This window comes from Nothobranchius furzeri, chromosome 11 (assembly GCF_043380555.1).
Source record: "Nothobranchius furzeri strain GRZ-AD chromosome 11, NfurGRZ-RIMD1, whole genome shotgun sequence".
Taxonomy (NCBI): Eukaryota; Metazoa; Chordata; class Actinopteri; order Cyprinodontiformes; family Nothobranchiidae; genus Nothobranchius; species Nothobranchius furzeri.
The window spans coordinates 38,719,455-38,743,676 of record NC_091751.1 but is presented as its reverse complement, the minus strand read 5'-3'; the positions used below and the strand labels follow the sequence as shown (position 1 = coordinate 38,743,676).

Here is a 24,222-nt window from a genome sequence, read left to right as displayed (position 1 = left end):
TGTTCCCTGACCAGGTGAGAGACATAGTCCCTCCACCGTGTCCTGGGTCTACCTTTAGGCCTCCTCCCGGTTGGACGTGCCTGGAAAACCTCACCAGGGAGGCATCCAGGAGGCATCCTGACCAGATGCCCGAGCCAACTCAACTGGCTCCTCTCGATGTGGAGGAGCAGCGGGTCTACTCCGAGCCCCTCCCGAATGATCGAGCTTCTCACCCTATCTCTAAGAGTGAGCCCAGCCACTATTCGGAGAAAACTCATTTCGGCCGCTTGTATCCGCGATCTCGTTCTTTTGGTCACTACCCAAAGCTCATGACCATAGGTGAGGGTAGGAACGTAGATCGACCGGTAAATCGAGAGCTTCGCCTTCTGACTCAGCTCTCTCTTCACCATGACAGACCGGTACAACGCACGCATCACTGCAGATGCAGCACCAATCCGCCTATCGATCTCACGCTCCAGTTTTCCGTCACTTGTGAACAAGACCCCGAGATACTTAAACTCCTCCACTTGGGGCAGGACCTCATCCCTGACCCAGAGAAGACATTCTACCCTTTTCTGAATCAAGACCATGGTCTCAGATTTAGAGGAGCTGATTCTCATCCCAGCTGCTTCACACTCGGCTGTGAACCGCTCCAGCGAAAGCTGAAGATCACGTTCTGATGAAGCCAACAGGACCACATCATCTGCAAAAAGTAGAGACCTGATCCTCAGGCCACCAAAACAGATGCCCTCCACACCTTGGCTGTGCCTAGAAATCCTGTCCATAAAGGTTATGAACAGAATTGGTGTCAAAGGGCAGCCTTGGCGGAGTACAACTCCCACTGGGAACGAGCCCGACTTACTGCTGGCAATGCGGACCAAGCTCTGACACCGGTCATACAGGGACCTAACAGCCCGTATCAGAGGGCCTGGTACCCCATACTCCCGGAGTACCCCCCACAGGGCCCCCCGAGGGACGCGGTCAAACGCCTTCTCCAAATCCACAAAACACATGTAGACTGGTTGGGCAAATTCCCACGCACCCTCCAAGATCCCCCTAAGGGTATAGAGCTGGTCTAGTGTTCCACGGCCAGGACGAAAACCACATTGCTCCTCCTGAATCTGAGGTTCAACAATCCGACGGACCCTCCTCTCCAGAACCTGAATAGACCTTACCAGGAAGGCTCAGGAGTGTGATCCCCCTGTAGTTGGAACACACCCTGCGGTCCCCCTTTTTAAATAAGGGGAGCACCACCCCGGTCTGCCAGTCCAGTGGGACTGCCCCCAATGTCCACGCGTTATTGCAGAGCCGTGTCAGCCAACACAGCCCCACAACATCCAGAGCCTTAAGGAACTCCGGGCGGGTCTCATCCACCCCTGGAGCTTTGCCACAGAGACACACACACGCACACACACACACACACACACACACACACACACACACACACACACACACACGTTGAGGTATCATGATTAACTACCGTGAAGGTGCTGTAGTGCACTAATTCTCCAGCAGAAGGATGAACATGTTTGAGTAAAAGACCGGTGATGTTCTCCGTTTATTTAATTCTGGTTCATGTGAGCATTGTACCAGTCTTAGCTCCACCCTGAATAATCTCATTGGTTAAGATGAGGGATGGCAGTCATCCCAACCAATAGGGATGAAGATCCACGCCCTGCTGAGACTCAGGGCTCCTCTGTGAGTTCAGAGCCAGAAAACATCATACATTTAAAACAAAAATGATTAAAAAAAAGTGTTAAATGATTTGTTAGATTAGATGAAAACAAGTCCTTATTTTCCCAGCCCTATTCATTATAGATTAATTATTCTGATAAGTTCAGGTGTAATGAGTTTGAGACCTGTAAAAAGGTAAGTAGGCCTGACTTTTAGCTCCACATCTCAGCTAGCATAAAGGTGTCGCTCAGCGTTGGTGCCCAAAGGAGTTTGAAGCACAACCTTTGAATAAAAGTACGCATAAAAATAAAGGATACGAATGTAAAAGGATAACTCTGCGTTAACTCCACCACCTATGTCTTTTGTTCACCATCAAACAATAAAGATCTGGAGCACAGCGGCATGTTGGCTGCATGTTTACTGATCCAAAACTCGTTATTATTTACTGTGACACAGTGAGACGTACTTTCTGAGCTCATTAATGGTGGTCATAAAGGTTGATGAGGATTCAGAATGGGTCATTTGTGGCCGAATTTAACAGGGTGCAGAGTAAAAAAGCATGAAGTACCACAGAGCAGGCCCGGTGTTTATAAGCATCACATACGACTTAAATCATATAACTAATTTGTTAAATTCTGTTATTAAAAACTATGATTTTTACTCAGTATCAGCTCCATTCTTGACTTTAGTCCACTGAGTTTTTTCAAGAAAACACAAATTAAAAAATATTTTGTCTTCTGAGACTTAAATCCAACTCTCAAAGTTAATAACCCAACTGACCTCAACGAGCTCCCAGAGACACCCGCTGACAGCCGGGAGCTAAAAGACGTCCCCAGACAGACAATAGAAAGCTTTGATTACTAATCCGGTGCTCAGGCCATCTTCCTGTCTACTTCCTGTTTGAACCCCCGCAGGAGGGAAGTGAGGGTCTGCTCCTGTAACACGGGACTCTGTGGGTCTTCCTCTATGAATTCCTGTCCTGGACAATGGCACAGTCCTGAACTCCAGCCGCACTTCTACGCTGTTTGAAGGAATCTTACCAGACCGGCTCCCACTGAGAGAATCAGAGTTTGTTTCATTGGTCCAACCCTCGTATGAAAAACAAGCTGCAAGGTTAGGCTTTAAAATGTAATTAGAAGAAAATCAGGGCAAATAAAGCTGAAGCTAAACGGGACCGACTCTCTTCAGGGTTCAAATCTGGATCAACCAGAACCAAATGATTGAATTTTGATCTGTGAACTGAGCGAAAACTTTATTAACAAAAACTTTAAAACTCCTCAATGTGTTATCCCGGTTTCTACCCAACGGAGAAACAAACAAAAACACAACCAAAGTAATCTGATTTGCTGTCCTTTCTGCTGTTGAACTAACAAACTACATGAAGGTCTAAACTTCCTTTAATGGTGTAAAATCTCACCCGTGTGAAACCAGAGGACGTCGGTTCCACACGTGTACTCTGACTTAACTCACCTGAATCCACTCCCTGATGTTGTCATCTGAGGGCGTCCAGCCGTTCTCCTGGTAGTTGAGGCGGGAGCGTTCCGGGGACCAGTTGGAGTTGTACTTGGAGGAGGCAGAGATCTGGTCCGAGGAGATCTCCCCCGTCTCCATACCCAGAGGTTCCATGCAGGCAAAATCTGACAGAGATCCACAGAAGCTCAGATTGTAAAGCAGAAATAAATCAGATAAACAGGAAGTCTGGATTGCGCGTGTACTATCTGTAAACAGAAGGAGGCTCTTTAGTTGGACTTCTTTAATACAGGCAAAGTTGTATTAAAATAGCAGAGGAATAAGAGAAAGGGCAGCAGACCACTGGAGACTCGGGGGTGTCGGCTTTGGGAAGGAGAAGAGAGGAAGGCATGGAAGGAAATGTGTGTGAGATGTTTAGAGACGTGAGGTCCACCAGACCAACACAGACAGACGGCATCTTCACAGATAAATAAATAAAAGGGATGTTCTGAAAAAGCTGCATGGATTTAACGTGTTCCATCAGCTCTGAAACTCCTCCATGTCTCCTCTACATCACTCCTCCTCCCCCGTGTCACCCAGCGGCTCACCTTGGTCGTCGTGCCCAGGTGGGAGGCTCCTCTCACGGATGGTGTAGTTGGCTGAGAATCCCTCCTTGGCAATGGCGTTGTCGGTGGTGATGGTCATGGACAGGACGCCTGTGTAGGAGATGACTCGCCCCGGAGACGTTCTGCCGCAGTATCTGCCGATGTGAGGGCCCACTGTGGGACCAGAGGGTCTATCACACGCCTGTTTTATTTTATTTATACAGAACCGGGTTTAGGAAAGGCTCACTTTAAATGAAAAGGCTAAAAACGTCCTCCTCCTCCATCCTGTCAGTTTCAATCTCTCACCTCTACTGGGTGATAAGGTGAGATGACAGAAGCAGAAACACTCATTTCCACCGCACATTGTTCTGACACCCACCACCCTGACACCATATATGTACGGTAGGATCAGATCAGTGGAGAACAGACTCTGGTACACGAATCCTGTGAGCGATCGCACACCGACATGTCTGAATTATTTAGATAAAAGCAAAAACGTGCAAGATGTATTTTAAAAATGCAGACTGGTTGGTTCCATAATGCAACCATTAAGTAAAGCTAAATGCAGACTTTTATTTGCTTTAAATCATCCAACGATGAGCAGAACATGCAAATATTAGCAACCGACTTCATGGCCACTTGTTCTCATACTTTAAATGACTGATTTCTGCATTTATTTGTACAGATGAATCACGTAGACACCTCGGACTGAACGTAACTCTGTGTTAAAGGTACAAACTGGATGTAGTTCTGCAGAAACGTGAAGAAATCCTTCATCTTTGTCTTTGCTGCTCTGCAGACTTCTGGGAAAATGTTTCTGCTCTCAGAGCAAAAAAAAAGTCAAAAACTATAAATAAATACTTTAATTGCAAAAGTCTTTTCATAAAAATGATTCTGACTGAACCTCTGAATTAATTTCCATAATCTAATTATTTTCTGTCCTAGCTGAACAAATAACTTTCCGTTTCATTTAGTTTTTAGGGGAAAAATAACAATTAAGAAGGAAAACATTAATTATAAGACTAGAAGCATTCAAATGAACTGAGTTAACATCATTGTTTGTTATATCTCAACTTTTGGGCTGATTTTCATTTAAATTTCAAATCTAAATGCAAATGGAGGTTTTGATATTTTCAGCAGGTTTTCTGTGCCGCGGCTAACGGAGCCGTGGTTATTAATGACTGCTAATGAACCAGAGGCCGATTCTACGTTTCACAAACAACAGAAAGATATTTCTAACTATTTCTTTCAGCTTCAGAGTCAAAACGACAGAAACAGAACCGGTGGACCGCCGGCCTCCGTAATCTGATGGATTATGTTTATCAGCTACAGTTTGAAGCTAGAGTCGGTGGTTACGTTGGGAGCTGTTTCAGCCTTATCACGCTCCTTAATAAGGAAAAAGGTCCTGTGGGCGCCCAGGCGTCACATGGATAGAAGGAGGAGGTTGTGTGAGGAGGAAAAAGCGTAGAAAGATAAATTCACACAAAGATAAAGAGTTTTGCTCTTTTAAATCAATCCAAACAACCAAATAAACACATTAAATGAGGCAGAAAGACCAAAATGTTTGAACTATTTCCTTTTGTTGTAGGAAAAAAAGAAACAAAGATGTTATAAATCTGATTAAACTGCAGTGAGCTGTTGGATTTCTGTCTGAACAATTAATGATGAGAACCAGATGTTTGTTTGATTACGTTTAATCAGAAAAGCCGTGTCTCCTTTAGAAATTTCCTTTAGAAGATCCAATCTGAGAAAACGAGCTCCAGGATGGGAACATTTCATGCCCGTGTTTTCACCGCGGGAGAGGTTTATGGGCTGAGGAACAAAATCCTGGTCTGAACTCTTATCTGCTCTGACACACACACACACACACACACACACACACACACACACACACACACACACACACACACACACACACACACACACACACACACACGCCCTCTGACAGGTTGTGTCCGTTGGCTCGGCTCTGGAGTGTGTCTCACCGTCTGTGTACCTGTGCCAGCCCTCATGTTTCTGGCATTCCCGTGCTAGTCTCCTCCCTGGCAATAATCAGGGAACAGCTTTGGACACGGCGGTGAGTATTGTGAGCGTCCTGGCTCTGACGGTTATCTGTGCGCAGCCACGGTTAATTAGGCAGCGGAGGAGGAGTGTGAACAGAGGGTAGAGCAGGTTGCAGCTCCTTCGCTCGTGTTCTGATTTTCCCAGAAGTGGTGGGTACAGAAACAATGAGCAAGCTGCGTAGGAGTGTCTCCTCCAGCTCGGGAAAACCAGAACGATGATGCCTACCTGCTGCTCGATTCTGTTTGTTACTCACAATCTCACTTTACACCATTCCTCTGAATAAACTAACCAAGCTGAAGCTGAAGCATCTTGGAGTTAGAATTAGGAATGGAGGGATGAAGCAACGGATCAGGAATTCTTCTTCATTATGAAGGAATGCTGCTCTGGTTTGTTGTAGAGGAGAGGGAGGTCCACACATGGTCTATCTGGTCTGAATCACCACCCAAAAGAAGCAGAGTTTAGGAGTTCCATCATCCAGGAGGAGGTTCACACATTTGATTAGGAAGCCTCCTGGCTGTGCTCCTCAGGGTTTTCTGGCCACCGAGAGGAGATCCCAGGACTCACCGGAGGGGATTATATATCCTCCCTGGAATGAGAACACTTTGGATTTCCCCAGGAGGAGCTGGAGAGGATGAGGCATGCCGGACCGGATATCTCTGTAACCAGACCTTGGATAAGAGGTGGAAAATAGATGTAAGGATGGAGGCGTGTTTTATTTTATAGTAAAAGGTTCACCTCCATCCATGAATCCAGGCTGGTCCGACCTGCAGGGAAGACTCACATCTTTGGGTTTTCACACCGTTTCTTGTCTTCTGCCCCCCCCCCCCCCCCCCCCCACACACACACACACACACTCAGAGATCCTACCTTCCAACTACAGAGCAGCTCTTCAATTATTAAGAGTCTTTCTCCTTCACACCTCCTGATCTTTTCTCCTCTTCACTGATATTCTTCTCTAAGCTTCAGGTTTTACCTCACAGATGAAAACACCAGAAACGCTCTTGTGCTTTTAAATGTCAGTTTGTAGACAGAACAACACAAAAGTTTTACTTTTATGTTCTGATCTTTTCATTCTATTTGTACTGACTCAATCCAGGCTGTGAAACAGGCCTAAATGTACGTTTGGCATTGTGATAAATCATCATATTCGGTGTTTTACATCCTCTTTTTGACATTAAACCAACAACTAAATAAAGCTATAACCTCCTCTTTGTGTATACTCTTTTCCATATCCTTCAGGTAAATTCCTGCTTTCTAATCCCAACCGTCTGCTCACCTGCTGGGAATCCGTCCCAGATCTCCAGCCAGTCGTATCGACAGATGGCGCCCGGCGGCGGCGTGGAATCGGGCTCCATGCTGAAGCTGTCGAACTCCACCACGATCTCCGACATCCTGGGGGCAAAGATCATGAAGGTGCAGTCCAGGTTGTTGGGGTACTTCTCTGGGAATCCCGGCGTCTCAATGACGCCCCTGGGAGCGGTGAAATTCCTGGAGCACTCCGGACCTGCGAGGACAAATGATGGGGATGAGATTTAAAAACGCTTGGATGGAGCGGCGCGTTCTAACGCAGACAGAGACGAGGTCAGATTTCACACGACTGTCATTCCAAAACCCCCAAATGTGAATTTTTTGATTTTGCAGCTTTAACTTTCGATCTTTCTGTTAAACATTCCCATAAAAACAAATCTTCAGACTTAAATGGAGTTATATAATCTCTAAGAATCACTTCCAGACGCCTGTAGATGTTCCAGAAACAACATCTTTGTCCCCTCCCCGTCGGAGCCATCTGGGTCTGTGTTGTGACTCGGTTTGAGAGTCTGACTGATTTTTCGACGCTCACAGACACCGAGAGTCCAACAGCCAACACACACACACATAAACGCACAAACAGACCGACCAAACCACACTGAACTCATTAAAAACATCCCAACACTCATAAAACTGATGGGAATGTATTTGATTTTCTTCACAACAGCAATAAACTCATTTCTGCAGCATTTAAAAGGAAACATGAAGGGTTTCGATCATACTTCCTGTTAGTAGAGAATCCTCCCAAAAGACTCACCTTTATGTTTGCAGTTAAACTCAGAAAAGAAATGAATCTATTTTAGTGAATAGCTCATTCCTAGAAACCCACCAAACCACTGGAAGTGGCTGATACAAAACTCAAAAATCAGATTTTTCCCCCTCCCAGCCCATGAATTCACCAGTGCCAAGCAACCTTTTCCTGGTCGGTGAATTCGTTCTCACTGGGCTGTCTCCACTACCAGAACTTCTGGTTAAATTTATCAAAGATTTACAGCATGTCTCTATTTAACTGGGCCTGCCTGAAAAGACCCTTTTCCAGGCCATCTCACAGTAAAGCTTCATTCTGGAGTATTTCTCTTATCCCATGGTGCCATCTAGTGGCTGACAAGCATATCACACAAAAGTCTGTTGCTTTGTTTTTTTAAGATGGCGACTTCACGTTTCTGTTTATAAATGTGCTTCTGTAGCTGACAGAGTTAAAACACGCTGTTGTACGAGTATCATTCTCATTTCATGCTGTGTTCTCATATATTTATATTTTAGAGACTTACTTGTCCGTGAAAAGGTCATCAACTCTGCATCAGCCGAGGTATTCCTTAAATTTGAAGCAAATAAGAGGAAGTCTAACGTTATTGGTTAGTTCTGGTTGGCGCTCAGTTTCCTTTTGCACAGAGCTCTGCGGGGCAGGGGCGTGCTTAGCAAAAAAAATAAATAAATAGACGTATCGCTTACATCATATCACAGTTTATGATAAGATAATCACTTTTACGGATTTCTGACAAATCATACATAATTTCTGAATGGGGAAAACTCCGGAAAGCAGCTGTAAGAGCCAACGGAGTGCCCGAGCTCAGGTACGTATTCGGGAATGACCTGGTAGAGTTTCTGGGCGGGACTTGTAGTTAACTCAAGCTGATTGGTCGTAACTCAGTAGGATATTTTTGCAGAGATGACAAAACAATGGGCCATTGTAAAAATGGAAGAGTTGCTGGTCACCACGTTTAAAGTCCCAAAGGCTTTTCGGTTACACTTTAGTTTAGGGAACACAAATTAACCATTAATTAGCTGCCAATTAATATGCTTATTGGTGGACTAATAAGTCTGAATTAGTCATTATTAAGCACTTATTAAGAGCTTATTACTAATGCTGTAATTCTAATATTAACAGGCCATAAATTAAGAGTTTTATCAAAATAAACCATTTATAATGGTTTGTTAACTGAAAGTAAATGATTTGTTGCTGATTGACACACATACTAATTTGCTCAAATCAATATGTGGCTTTTAAAGAAGTAATTCAAGGGGAATAGTTATTCGGCATTAATAACCAAAAATATTATGTTCTAGTATTATTTACATAAACACCAAACTCCACATGTTAACAGCACCTAAACAACAATCAATTAATCACTTTTAAGCAAAAATATGTTCTAAAGTAAGATTTTGTTCATACCTAATTACCTTTAGTTTAGTATTAATTAACCACTTAAAGGCGAGAATATGTTCCCTTTGAATTACTTCTTTAAAAGCCACATATTGATTTGAGCTAATCAGTTTGTGCGTTAATCAGCAACAAACCATTTACTTTCAGTTAACAAACTATCATGAATGGCTTATTTTGATTAAACTCAAGTTCAGACTCAGCAGTTCACTAATATGCATATTAATTGGCAACTAATTAATGGTTAATTTGTGTGTGTGTGTGTGTCCCCCCCCCCCCCATTCATGGTTCTTAGTGGTCTTACAGAGCGCTGTAAAAAAGACGCTCCTTCTGGTTATTTAAAGCTGCTTTCTACGTGACACAACCGCTGTCCTCCTCCCTGTAATGAATTTTAACGTTATTAATGTCCATAGACACCTTTTGCTGCTGATGAGAGACATCCCTTACTGCTGATATGCTGACTTCTTAAAGTTGTGAAAGGGACGATTTCAGCACAAAGCCTGAGAGGACTGAGACTTCACATTCTCCTGCAGAAATTTCCCACAACTACAGTGGAAACATGACTACTATGTGCCAGTTCCTGTCAGCAATAACAGATTTTTACCTTCCAGAATTATATTTCTCATGTTTAATCAAACGACTTTATTAGGAAACATTTCTGATCATATAGTTCTGAAGATAAATCAGTATCAGCCCTCAAAAAGCAGAATTGATGCTTCTAAATATTTAGCTGAGCACACATCAACATCTTCACTAAAACACAGGTTTGATATTCTGCTTTAAATGTGAATATTCCTATTTATTCCTCACATTAATTTTATTCTGAGTTTATTCAGGCTCAATCTGAGTCATAATATGTTTTAGATTTAGTTTCCCTGCTGGAAAAACCAGCATAGGTTGTGTTTTTGTGCTGGTTTAGCTGGTGGACCAACATGGTATACTGGTGATTGGATGCTAGACCAGCATCCCATGTTGGACCAGTGTGGTGCTGGTCCACCAGCTAAACCAGCACCTAAACACATCATATGCTGGTTGGTGCAGCAGGGTTATGAGACAGATCTTCCAAATCAGAGTCGTAAAAGATCCAAAACGATTTTGTTTCTCCCAGAAATAGAGAAAATAGACTTGATTCCAGTTTAGCAGTAGAACAGCACAGAGCATCACATGCTGCTCCGAAGCTTCAGATTTCAAAATAAAAGCTTTTCACAAAAAAACTCTACAACGAATGAACAAGGTTAGTCTGTGATGGAGCTTGACCTTGTCTGATGGTGAAAAGGCCTGAAGGAACACCTGAGTATTACTGAAACAGTCGATTCTTACTGATGACTAAAACATCAGAGACTTGTTTTTTAACACAACCAGTTTTGATGATGCTTGATGGGAAAAGCCTTTGTGTCGACTGGGATCACTCGACCTGGGCCGACAGCTCGCACCTCACTCGACGAGAAGCGATGTGAGTGATGCTACGAGACAGAGACGGATGTTTGCAGACGGGAAATGCGAAGGAAGGTGGAGGATTCCTCCGAGGCGAGGGCAAGATGGACCAGCTGTGACCTGGGAGAGCACGCAATCCCAAATCCACAAAATCTAATCGCCAAGAGCCACGCGGAGGACTGCTCGCTGCTGACACAGGTGGCGTCATTAGAAAGGACCACACGATAAATGATGAAGAGAGACAATGAAGGCTGGTGTGTGTGTGTGTGTGTGTGTGTGTGTGTGTGTGTGTGTGTGTGTGTGTGTGTGTGTGTGTGTGTGTGTGTGCAGAAAATGGGCGAATCCCACCTTAACTCCTCCAGTGTTCAGTCTAAAGGTCAAACTGTAATTTTGTTTAATCCAAAACAAATTTAAGATGATTTTTATTTGATTTTGTAACTTAAGTGAATTATTTAAGCTTCAAAGGCTCCAAACATGAGAAAAGTAAAGCAGAAATCAGCATTTTTAATATATTATCCATGTTATTACAGAGAACATTCCTGAACTTCTCCCAGCATTCATCTTTTTTTAAATCAACGACCCTTCAATCAGCTGCGGCTTTAAAGTCATTTCAGGGGCAAAGAATAAATACAAACATGTGTTTGTGGTTAAAAACCTGCAATAAAGAGAGAAAGTTGGAATAAAATTAGCTCCACAGAGAGGAGGAGGAGGACCTGCTCTGCGTTTCTCGTGTGTAGATAAAACGCTGCTTGTGGTGACCTAAAGGGTGGAGCCACGCTCCCGAGCGCTACGGCTAAACGCTCGTTAGCTCCCGTCATCCGGAGCGGCGTGATCAGGGCTGGTCCTGTAATGACAGGCAGGGGAGGAGATGAGGGATGAAGCCACAGATACAGAGACGTGGGCGGGGCCATGACGACCGCCATGTTTCTGCTGGTTGTGGTTCTCTGAACCAAAGTCCCTCAATCAGAGGTTTGTTTTTATTTTATAGCAGAGCAACAAAATGCTTTTACACAGCAGCACGGCCACGACTTCCACGTGAAAGGACATCAAATTCTTTCTTTAAACAAATTCTGCTGCTTTTCTAAAAACCCCACAGCAGCATTATGGTTTCCTGAATGCCTGTAAAGCAAAAACAAAACCACAAATTAAAACAAAACAAAAATAGAATCCCCACATTTTTGGGCTAAACTGGATTTTTCCACAACTTAACACAAAACAGCACTTTATGATGTCCCAGTTCATCACTGACGCCCGACAGGAAACGGACACTCGCAGGAATGAGATTTATTATGTCGACGTTTCGTTTGTCGCACCGAGAAAACGCAGATAATCAAATATTTGTGTGAATGCTGGGTGGAGGCATTTCTGATTAAAAGACCGACTTTTTATTTAAAACCTCAACATTTGTCTTGTTTTGTAAAAGCTGGTTGGAAGAAACGTCCAAGCAGTGAAGAAAACAAAAATTACTTTCACAACTTTTAAAATATGAAATTATTGTTTATTTAAAAAGATCTAGATATTGAAAATCTTCATTAAACACTTTTTTCAAATTTGGTCGCCAAATTTCATTCAGAAGTTTGTATTGTCGTCAGGTAAACAAACTGAATAGAAGGGAAGATGAAGTGTCTCTTTAAATATAGAATAATCGATTCAATTGCGGTCCAGATTGGAAATGACTTGGGCTGAATGCAGATTTATTAGATACTCTGGTCAACCAAATCATAATTATACTGAACTGAAGTTAAATAATCAGAATCAGAAGTTTTGAAACTGGATTTTAATCTTTGTCTTAAGTAACTGAACTGAAACGCAGTCAGATTCAACTGGACTAAGATGAAATGGAAAAGAGTTAATTGGATGGTTTGAACTGGACTCTGAACTAAATGGTGTAGCACATTATATTAGGGAACTGGATTTTACACAAATAAATATGATTTAAATGGGACAGTATTAGACCACATTTAGTTCAGATTAAATTGGATTTTGAACTAAATCTGAATGTTTCTGTATTGATGCAATTTTTAACTGAACTAAACTGGACTGAAATTGAACGATTTGGACTAAATGTAATTAGAACAAAACTGAATGGTAATTTGGTTAAACTTAAATGAACTGAACTAAACTGGAACACATTATCGGATGGAACGGAACTGGACATGATGCTAAATCCATTAAATAAAACATTCTTTAGAAGAAAAGCTGTAAATATTCTAAGAATCTCTCCTTGGAAAGCTGCTATCAAATGGCACAAAAAAGCAAAATCCAAACATTTTGGCTTTTAATTTGTTAAATTACAACGGATTCACAAAAATGTCCAATTGAATGACAGATTATTGACATAAACCCTTTAAATGAGTCTTTTGGACCGACTTATGGATGGTCATGCCGGCGTTTCTAAGTGTTGTAGACTAAATCTCTCTGAGATGAAAATGCATAAACAAAGAAAATCGTCATGGAGACAACGCTGGATGTTTGAGTGGAGTTTAAATCCCGTTTGTCGCAGAGCGGCGGCGAGTTCCAGTCTGCTGCTCCGACTGTAATGGATTTTAACTGTGACACGAAGAAAAGGCAGCAGCATGGCGGGGGATTACCCGAGTGAGTACAAGAGCTGTTTTTACCCTGTTAGGAAGTGGAGGACTCATTTTTAGGCCAACACAAACACACACACACACACGCACACGCACACGCACACACACACACACACACACACACACACACACACACACACACACACACACACACACACACACACACACACACACACACACACACACACACATTTCTGTCCCAGTTTCAGAGCTGCTCTTCTATGCCAGAGCATCCATCTCATCTGCAGGTCACCCCGTTGCCTCCAAGGACAAACAGCCCATTAGCTAAATAAGCCTGAGGTCTCACACACCTGTCTGTTACACATAGGAACACACATGCTGCAACACAAAAACACAAAACGACATACACACACACACACACACACACACACACACATATTAAGTAATGGGCTGCTGCACACAGGCGTGCTCAAAAGCAACATCAGGAAAAACGTTTTTCCTGATCCAAAGAGGCTAAAGATTGTAGTAACAGAAAAAAGACCTCCTTTAACGGATAACATATCCCACTATCACACTTTTTTCCAGATAAAAATGATGGAAAGTTGTTGCTGTTTCCTAATGAAATAGTAAAGTAATTCCCAAATGCTCAGAGAATTCCAATAACCGGAGACGGATCCTTTTGAAAGCTTCATCTTTAAATAACGTGACTGATGTTCCTGATGACCTACTTCCACCGCCTGATATCCCGACACCCATCAGTCACGTCGCAGCCGTGAGGTAAAATCGATGCCAGCAGAAATGTAAAGTTTTCATATGAGAAGTGACAAACTAATTTAAAGTTTAGGGAAAAGCGACGAGCCGCGTCTGGAGTCAGTAATGAAAGCTCGAGTTTATCACAGTTCAACACGGAGCTTTCGAACGCGCGTCCACCTGGGGATCGTTATTCCTAGATCCTGGGGACGGTTATTGCTCTCTGGGGTGGGAATGAAAAAAAAAACGAGGAGGAATCTCATGCGTGCTCTGCTTTCATCTGATTTATGTCCAGCACCCGCGGTGGCGGATGCTCAAGTGGAGCCAGGAGGGAAGAGTGAACACAAATGTGGAACAAAGAGATCGGGGTTCCTCCCAAAGCTGGAGTGTTTATGTAGGTCTGTCCTGCTCCACCCGGGACTCCGATGACTTGGGAGTGTTTTGCTTGAAGCCCAGTGGTCAGTGCACCAGGGGCTCGGCTCCGGCTAAAAATAAACGAGGACCTCAGACTGAAAGATATTTATAGCTCCCATTTTCTCAGAGAGGTGAAAACGGGATGAAAAACTCCAGACTGAACTACAAACAACAGTTTTATCCACTAAATAAACACTGAGTGATGTTTTGTTCCTTATCTCCTGCTACAGTCTAAGAAAAACTCCCGAGCAGATGAACATAAGTGGCTCAACTGGGAATGCTGCGCTATGAATGTAATCGTAGCGGAAACAGGACAAAATTCCCCCAAAACTCCTTTCCTCCTTGGAGCTCTGGAGCTCAGACTACCTTGATACCAGAGACATAACTCAGATCACAGAATGTTGGACTTTATGTGTTTAAACGGCCTTTTTGATCATTTATAAAACTTCAGTTAAATTTTTTATGATTTTTGGACATTTTACCAAATCGTATGTTGAGTTGTCTAAACCTTCCCGGAATAATTGGAAGCAAACTCTTGTTACTGCCAAAGCCTTATCCTACAAACACAAATCGTACATGAAAACGTGGACAAGGCTAGGTTATTCCACCTGGTGTGTCACTTTTTAGTGAACGACTTGCAGTTTTCACTCAGATCCCTCCCGAGTGCAGTCAGAGCACACCGGAGAACCCAGAGAGTCCCTTCACATCAAAACACACTGATGTCTATCTAAAACTGGAAGTGATGGCTCTTTTTAACTTGTTTCTCCAACGGAAAACCGAGAAGATGCAGGAGATGCCGTGTAACTCTATGGTTACCATAGCAACCTACTCTGATGAGCTACTGGCAGCAGCTTTAACATTTTCTATTCCTCTTGGTTTTCCTTACACTTTTGACACGGATTAAACACGAAAACAGACATTTTGTCATATAGAGTCTTGCAAAAGAACCAAATTATTATGGGATGTGTAGAATGAATGTTTTGTGCTGCGGTTAGATATTTTCTAGATATGTTATGGATGAACAATCCAGCTTTGTCGCCTCATTGTGAAACATTTTCACCAGGAGATTTTTGTGCTTTTATTTTTATCGTTTATAAAAGTTGAGCAGCAGCTTTTGCAGCACAACCACACACCTGTTTTGAAGACCTCGTATCGGACGGAGAACCCCGCCCCGTGAGTTTCGTAGTCGGAGACGAACTTGATGAGGAGCTGCCCGCCGCTGGAGATGATTGGAGAAGGTGCAATTTTCCCACAAAACTTCCCCAGCATGGGCGACATCTCGTCGCCCCCGTTGTAAACTTCCACATAGTCGTACCTGCAGGAGAGGAAACACATGATCCGTTTTTGTGTTTGGAATTGGAGATAAATCGAGTTACTTTGGCTTCTGCTGACAGAAACACCAGAGAATGAAACCACATTTCTCATCTGCACGGTCCTAACTTCAAACCCAGACTGTGGACATTAAACCGCTCTTTGTGATCATCATTAACGCCTGAACTTTCCTGTAATTTCTATAAAATGTTTTTGCCTTCTTGTCCTCACATGGTGCTACTTTGGGACTAAATCCTGACAGCAGCTGCTTCTTCTGAATGATTGAAGATCTCCCTGCGAGGAAAAATCTCAGGTTGAAATATTCATCTGCTTGTCCAACTTGGTTTGCATGTTAAAAAAAGACGATGATCTAAAGCGGGTAAAAGCAGATGAAGACAAAGTGAATCAGCCTCAACTCTACAGAGCTTTGAAGTCCCAGAAAACTCCAGCTCACGTCAGAGTGAATCGCACCACACGCAGGACTTGGTTTTGCATTGGCATCACTTGTGCTCTTCCTCAGAGGATAAAGAACAATAATAAAACTGCAACGTGAACAAGGCTGGGTTTAGAAAAGCGGGAGAGAGGCGGTGACAACAGAAATCTGAAGCTGCAGGAGGTTCAGAGACTCCCTCAGAGAGTCTCCATCAGTCTGCTGTCTGTGTGGACCTCCCACCACCGCTGCAGGAGCTCATCCTTCACCCAGCAACACCCTTCTGTCCACCCACCGTGCCTCAGATCCACATGGGGGGATATGAGGAAGAGCCTGATTCTGTCAGCGTCCAGCTTCACTGTAAATGTTCTTCACATGTGTCGTTACAGCAGCAAACACCTTTTTCTTTGTCTATTTATAACTTAAACGTAACTTCCTGCTACTGTGTTGGAGTCCCACGAGGCCCCGCAGCATCTCTAAGTGGCTGCTGGTAACTGGGACCAGTACTGAAATGAACCTGTGAGGTTTACATTTAAACTGAACAAATGAAATCAGGTTTAAGAGGTTTTCTCATCTAAACCCTTATTAATAAGAACTTATGTGCAATCGTTTTGATATCAGAATTAGCTAAATGTGTTTAAAATGATGCATAAACTGGTTTCCTCGGTGTAGAACTACATGATTCCATCTTTTCTTTGTGTTTATTGTTGGGAGAAAACGTAATGATTCAATATCTGATCAATCAGCTGCTTAAATAAAAAGGAGCAAATAAAGTCTGGAATGAAATAAGAAGCTTTATTTTCTAACATCGGTGAAAACGTTTTCAGGAAGAATCAGCTCAATAATCCGGAATCTCAGCTGATCTGCGTCAGCGTTCCCAACTGGTCGGGTCGGATACACGAGAACAAAAATCCGCAGCAGCTTTTGAACGTCTGGCTTAAAAACACAGCTTGACCTTTGACCTCTCAAATAAAAGGAACTGGGTAGAATATCAAAACATTTCCTACGTCTGAGGGTCAGAAGCTCTCAGCTCTCAGGTGTAGAATCACAGGAATGTCTGACTAATGAGCCTCGTCTGTTCAAACGTCTGCTTCCATTTATTTGCGACACTTCTGGAGCTCCTTCAGTCTCAGACTGAAGATCCAAGCAGGAGGTTATGAGCTGTGCAGAACTTTTACACCACTGATTTCTTTATATTCTACTCTTAATGAACCCGGCCATGCTTCTGAAAACAAAACAACTCAATAAGCAGCCGAACACGTTTGAACTTTTAATGAAACACAACGTAATTCCCGTTTATCAGGTTCTGCGGGTGAATCCTGCTGCTTCTGCAGACATCTTTCATCACGAGGAACGAGTTAAAAAGCTCAGCTTTAAAGTCAGACGTTCCGGTGTTACAGTTTGATCCACGGCCCTCCTCTTCCTCTTCCCGCTCCTCTTCCTGAGGAGGTGTGTGTGGCTGCAGGCGGACGCTGTCCGCTCAGACGGCCCGTTTAATGAAGCAGCTCCGTCTCTTCACAGTTAGCCTCCTCTCCATTAACCACAGAGGCTGTTCATGCCCTGCAAACACAGATGTCCCGGCCAAATGCCTTGCTCAAGGGCTGAGCAGTTGCCTTTCCATCTGGAGATCCGATAGCAGACGCCTAATTTAACTTTTTATGTTTCTAAGTGAAGTTCTACGCTTTACAAATGACTCAGCTCAGAGTTGATTTAATCCTGAGTCACACAACTTAGATTTAGTCTTAGCTCGTTTTATCATCATAGATAACAGAAGGACCGCCCCCCGGTGGCCGGCTGCGGTACATGGTTTAAGCCCCGCCCCCTCCAGCTACAAGATTATAACACTTTGTTTAAAAATAATAAAAATACCGCTGAGAGGATTTCCGCAGTTGTAAAATCCTGCTGCTTTTGTACGTGTGTATTTATGTAAGTGTTTAGTTGTAATTAGTTATTTGATGCTTAAACACCACAGTTATGTAACAGGAAGCAGGCTTTAAGCCCTACATGCTGAGTCAGGAGTCACCATGGTGGCTGCAGCAAACTGGATCTTTGTGGCTTCATGAACACGGAGAAACACCAGACAGGGTCGCCATCGTCTTCTAATTTCACAGATTTTTAAAATTCTTGCAGGTGTGAATATCAGTAGTGTAGCACTTCCTGTTAAGCAGGAGTTTCTGCAGAAATCAGTGGTTATCAGTGGTCTTTAAGTCTGACACAGGTGATGCAAAGCAAGCAGACCTCTCAGTGGTACGATGCAGACCTGGACTCGAGCGTTCCTCTCTTTCTTCAGAGTCCTCGGCTGTAAGCGAACACCCTCATCCTACTCTGCCCTTATATTACGGCTCATAAACGTCCTGTGCTGTGTTGTGTTGTGATTCCCCAGCGGCCGACTCCTTACAGCACATCTGGAAGGCATCACAGAAGAATTTACAGGCTCGAGTTGGGAGCCGTTGGAAGTTTGAGTCGTTCGCCTCCTGCAAAGCTGGAATCAGCAGTGACTCAGTGTTTCTGCAGAGCGACGGCGTCACACCTCCTCATCTTTATTTATTCCATCCACCCCGCTTTGTCTGAATCTGTCTGTGCAAACACTCGCCTCCTTTATTCCCTCCAGAACAGATTTCTGATGCTGGAGTTGTATCAGCGTTCAGGCGGTGAGATAGTGTCAACAACACAAACATGTTGTGTTGTTTATAAAAGAAGATCTCGTGCACTTGTAGTCAACTTCAGCAGCCGGGTGGTGTTGCGTCACTGTGTGTGATGGTGGTGGTGGTGTGTGTGTGTGTGTGTGTGGTGGGGGGGATGAAAATCTGCAGAAAATCCAACAAAAAGCATCAAATCTTGTTTGTTGTTGGTGTTTTTAGCAGCCAGTTCAGAGGGAGACATTAATGCACTACATCGCTATGACAAAGTGCTGCAGGACAGAAACGGCAAAGTTTTTTCTCAGAAACAAACCTGTGCATGCGTTTACGGATCACACAGAAATCATCTTCATAAACTTAGTAAAGGTTCAACTTAACTTAACATGACTAGTTCCTCTGTGGTTGAGCCATGTCTCCTACGGTTCTTCTACCTTAAAATAATCCAACAGCATCAGTTTGAGAGTCGCGTAGGTAAATCTGGTGTATCATATGACGCTCTCATACGGGTTTCATGTCCAGTTCAGGACCCAGTAGAAGTTTTGGTACCACCAGTATCAGCGGTGAATGGCTGAGTTTCTGTGAGATCTGAGCCAATAAAGTCTGAGGAGGGATAAAGTTAAGTAGAGTAAAAGTAAAGTTAAATCAGAGGCATTTTATTTATTATGCATCTGAATTCTTTATCTTGATTTAATTATTTGTTGATTTTAGCTGTTTGCTGTTTGAGTAGGCAACGTGGAAGATTCTGGTAGCAAAGAAACACGATGAGGTCATGAGTCTGTTAAGCAGATAAGATGCTATAATTCTGTCTGGAGCTGAAACTAAATAAGGAAAACTGCATAGAAACCAAATAAAAGCATCATAAAAGTACATTTATGATTAACACACAGGTGAAATCTGAGCTCCAATAACTCATTTCCAAACATGAGTATAGAATAATAATCTAAAGTCATCAAAGTCCTTTATTGGATCTAGATCTCGACCATCAGATACTAAAGTAAATCTGAAAAAAGCCTGAGAAATTTAGTGGTTTGTTTCATGTGTTCTACCTCTGCAGCTTTGGGTTGTACTCCGGCTCCTTAAATTAGCGACGTGATCAAAAGTTAGGATGAACCAGAGACAGGATCTAAAGCTGGTTCTCAGAGCAAACAGCCACAGTCCTTTTATCTCCACAGAACGCCGATTCCTCGGAGACTCAGCAGAACCTAAACCACTAAAACCCAGTCCACAGCGTTTATCTCAAACAGTGAGCTCAGCGTCCACAATGTGACTGAGCAGCAGCTTTTTGTCCCTGCAGCGTCACACACACACACACACACACACACACACACACACACACACACACACACACACACACACGCACGCACGCACGCACGCACGCACGCACACACACACACACACACACACACACACACACGCACACACACACACACACACACACACACACACACACACACAGAGGAGACTGGAGGGCACCAAGTTTAGATTCTGTAAAACATGAGGCAGTTTCTGTTTCTGACTGCAGATAAACTCGGATCAGCCTGAGCTCTGCCGGGAGGCTGCAGATGGTACGAGTGTGTGTGTGTTTGTGTGTGTGTGAGTTTCTTAGCTGAAAACACTCTGAACAAACCAGTCCAACCTTTCCTTTTCTCACTTCCTCCATGTTCACCCCCAAGTGATCTCCTGCTCACCGCTGCTGCTGAGTAATTTGTAAACAATCCTCAGTTCTGTTGAGTTTCTGCAGAAAATCACTCAAATAGGAAGTTGTTCCTAAAAATCTGCTCCTTAAACCCAATCAAAGCTACATCTGACACACAATAAATGTTAAAAGGTCATGAGTTTGGTCACGTTGCAAAAATTTTGATAATTTTTATGGAATTTAATTTCCTCAACAAAGAAATACTTTAACTGCATTAAATTTGACGGAGCATACTTTATTTTGAAAGTCTTACTTTAAAACCAATAACATACATTTTATCCAAACCAAACAAACCATTTTTGATGATCCACTAATACTAAACTCTCAAACTGATCAATAAAGTCATCTATGGTCTGTCAAAAAAGTCTCACATTAACTCATTCACTGCCACTGACGACTAAAGTCGTCATTTTAGATTTAGACTGCTTTAACATTTAGCAGTGCTATAAATACTCACTGCTTTTCCTCCTTGGGAGCCTTTTTTCCTCAAAAATCAAAACGGTTAAATTATTACAGCTGGAAAGAAATATTAATCTTTGCCAAAAATTCTTACTGGAGGGATTTGTTTAAAATGTGTTGCACTTTTAGATCTTAATTCGTTCACTGCCATTGACAACTAAAGTCGTCATTTACATTTTTTTTTTACTGTTTGGGCATCGGGACGAGCCCCCGAGCCGAGAGAACAAACATCTCAGCTCTAAAGCCAATCTTCATCTGCATATGTCACACGTCACATGATCAGGAAGCAGAAAATCCATGTGTTAGATCGTTTTGGGCCGTTCCTGTAAAAGAAAAGTGAGGCGCGAACCAGAAAAGCTTCTGCCGATCCCAGTTCGACAACGGATTATGAAAGAACAGATAACGCTCGAAACACGCGGATTCTTCCTGATGTAAGAGGTGAGTCTACTCTTTGTTTTGGTTGTTTTGGCGTCGACATCATCCTAACGTGCAACGTTCTGTGACTCTTAAAAAACAGTAAAAACTGTGAGAAATGCTGGCAGCGAATGAGTTAATATTTCGTTGGACCGCCTTTAGCTTTGACTACGACACACGTTTAGATAAGCTTCTGCAACTTCACCAGATTTATTTCCATCCATGTTGCATTAACCCTCTGATGCATGAATTATGAAATCTTCAACCATGATTTTTTAAACAATTTTTTCATTAATCTTTAGGTGTGAATGAAACAAATTTCAACAAATATTTTTTGTTAAATTTTATGATTTACAAATAATTTATCACATGTCCACCTTGGTGGACAGCGTGCATTCTGAGCATGAAATATGTTGGCTTGGCTTACTGAAGTCCAAATGGAGGGGCTCAAATGCAATAAAGTCTTCAACAGCTGTGCTTAATATTAAAAACAAATAAATAACAATTTTGAGTACCTGTCCACTGTAGTGACCATTATGCATCAAAGCGTTAATGTGTCACCAACATCTTGCATTGATGATGGTAGAGTCTGACTACTGCAGCACATCCCAAAGATTCTCAGTGGGGTTAAGGTGTGAAAATGATCTCATGCTCCCTGAACCACTCTTTCACTATCTGAGCCCGATGAATCCTGACATTGTCATCTTGGAATAAGGCCGTGCCATCAGGGAAGATGGAATAACCTGGTCCTTCTGGATATTCAGGTAGTCAGCTGACCTCATTCCTGGAGCCCATCCTGTTGCTGAACCTAGACCTGACCACCTGCAGCAAGCCCAGATCATAGCCCTGCCTCCACAGGCGTGTACAGTAGGCACTAGGCAGGATGGGTGCATCACTTCATCTTCCTCTCTTCTTACCCTGATGCACCATCACTCTGGAACAGGGTCCATCTGGACTCATCAGACCAGTTTTTAATAAAGCGTTGAGACAGTTCTGAACCCAGTTTTAGTCGTTTCTGCATCTCCTTAGATGTTTTCTCTGCTTGATGCCAAAGATCTGACCCTTCTCACACAGACTAACATCTTTTCCACGACCACCAGATGTGTCATGGTTGTTTAAGACATGAGAAGCAGCTCATTTCACCAGTTGGGTTAAATAACTTGTTGCAGCTGAAAGATAAACACCCTGCAGTAATTATCCAGAAAGAGGCTCCTACCTGTCTGTTTAGTTAAATCCAGGTGCTGAGGTTTTTTTTGGGCCAGGCAGTGTGTGTGTGTGTGTGTACACACACACACAATAAATTTCCACTTTTACTGAAGGTATTTCTGGGTTTGAGCAACAAAACATTCTTCAAAAAATAAATTAACTAGAACCTCTTGATTGTTTTTTGTAAGTGAAATTTATACAACAACAAAACCTGCTAGGTTAAATAAATAAATAAATACAAACAATGCTGGTAAATATATAACTGCAGTGAAGGTCTGGGTAGCATTAACCACCTTTAACAAAGATCCTTTGTCAGAAATATAACGATATTTGTGTAACATTTTCTGTTATTTGATGTAAATAAAACAAAAACACAGGCGGGAACATTTACTGTATCTGCAGGAAAAGTAAAGCTGCTTATTAGATAAAAGTTTCTAAATGTCAAATCTGTGTTTAAAGATACATTTTTTTAAGAACTTCGTCTCCGGAATAAAATGGTTAAACAAAAAGCTTTAGAGGGAACATATTGAAGCAAATCCCGTTAAAGTCAGAAGGATCAGCGGCTAAAAACAGTCTGCCCAAAAAATAAATTGGGCCAAAAAGAGCAAGACTGCTGGTCTCCCTTCACCTCGGCCGCACAGACACAAAAAACCACTAGTCAGCTGGGAAATTAAAAGTCAGACGTAAAACACGAGGAGTTTGCTCTCATTTAGGGAGCCTTAATCCGACAGACGAGGAAATGAGAACGTTGGTTTCCTCCCAGAATGTTCAGGGAGGTTACGGAATTAGATTTGGTGTTTAATGTGGAGATCCTGAAAAGAGGAAGAGCTGTTTAGGAAAATTCATCTGTCTTAAGCAGACAATATTGTTTTTGCACATCTGTATTTTTGCAGTGAGCCAAATTCAAGATGGCTGCTGGTCAAAATTAGCTAATTAGCTTTAGCTCTGACATTTCTAGGAAGCTAAACTTTCCTTTGGTAGCTACTGAGAATCATTCACAACATTTTGAGTTACAGCTGCTGAATTTTAGGGAAACTTGGTTTTAGCAGACGTGTTACGTCCTTTCCTGGATGCGGGTGATCTAGGACTGTGAGAAGTTGATCCAATCAGATTGATCAAAATGATCGATAAGAAACTATGGTAGCGTATGATTTACTGCAGAACATGTAGTTGGTAGATATTAAATTTTATTATATGTTTATAGGTTCATTAGCCATTAGCACGTCCAGCTGCTAATGCGCTGTGTGGCGCTGTTCATCTGCTCTTTATATTGAAGGTTTCTATCTGCTTTCATCGGTACACTGCTATTGCTTTATTGCCAAGCTCTAGATATTGATGTGATGTATATCAATATATCCTGGTACACAATAACACCAATGCAATACTCAGTATGTGTTCAAAACCTGTGCAACACCAGATTTACATAGTATGTCTGTGTCCCTTCCAGTGTGCTGCGTAGTTCGAGAACCCAAGTTCTTCATTTTTATTTGTGGTTTTTAGTGGTCGAAGGTTCCAGTACTAGATTACTGCCTATGTGTGTATACATGCACCACTTTTATCGTTTGTTCTGCTTTAACAACTGAATAAAGTCTATTCTATTCGACACATCATGCTAGATCTTAGTTGACATAACTCCAGATTTCACCAAAACTGCAACAAATCCATAATTTCTCAACATAA

General features: G+C 42.6%; 1 protein-coding gene across 1 annotated transcript in view; it reads right to left on the bottom strand.

Annotated features, from left to right (window-relative positions):
- The window catches only part of LOC107383439 (neuropilin-1a), a 60,803-nt gene that overhangs the window by 20,564 nt on the left and 16,017 nt on the right, over nt 1-24,222 (bottom strand). The window contains exons 3-6 of the mRNA XM_054743386.2: nt 15,521-15,702; nt 7,048-7,275; nt 3,711-3,881; nt 3,124-3,290 (exon numbers count right to left, since the gene is read on the bottom strand). Of these exons, the coding sequence (XP_054599361.2) occupies nt 3,124-3,290; nt 3,711-3,881; nt 7,048-7,275; nt 15,521-15,702 (748 nt within the window). The remainder of the gene's footprint in view (nt 1-3,123; nt 3,291-3,710; nt 3,882-7,047; nt 7,276-15,520; nt 15,703-24,222) is intronic.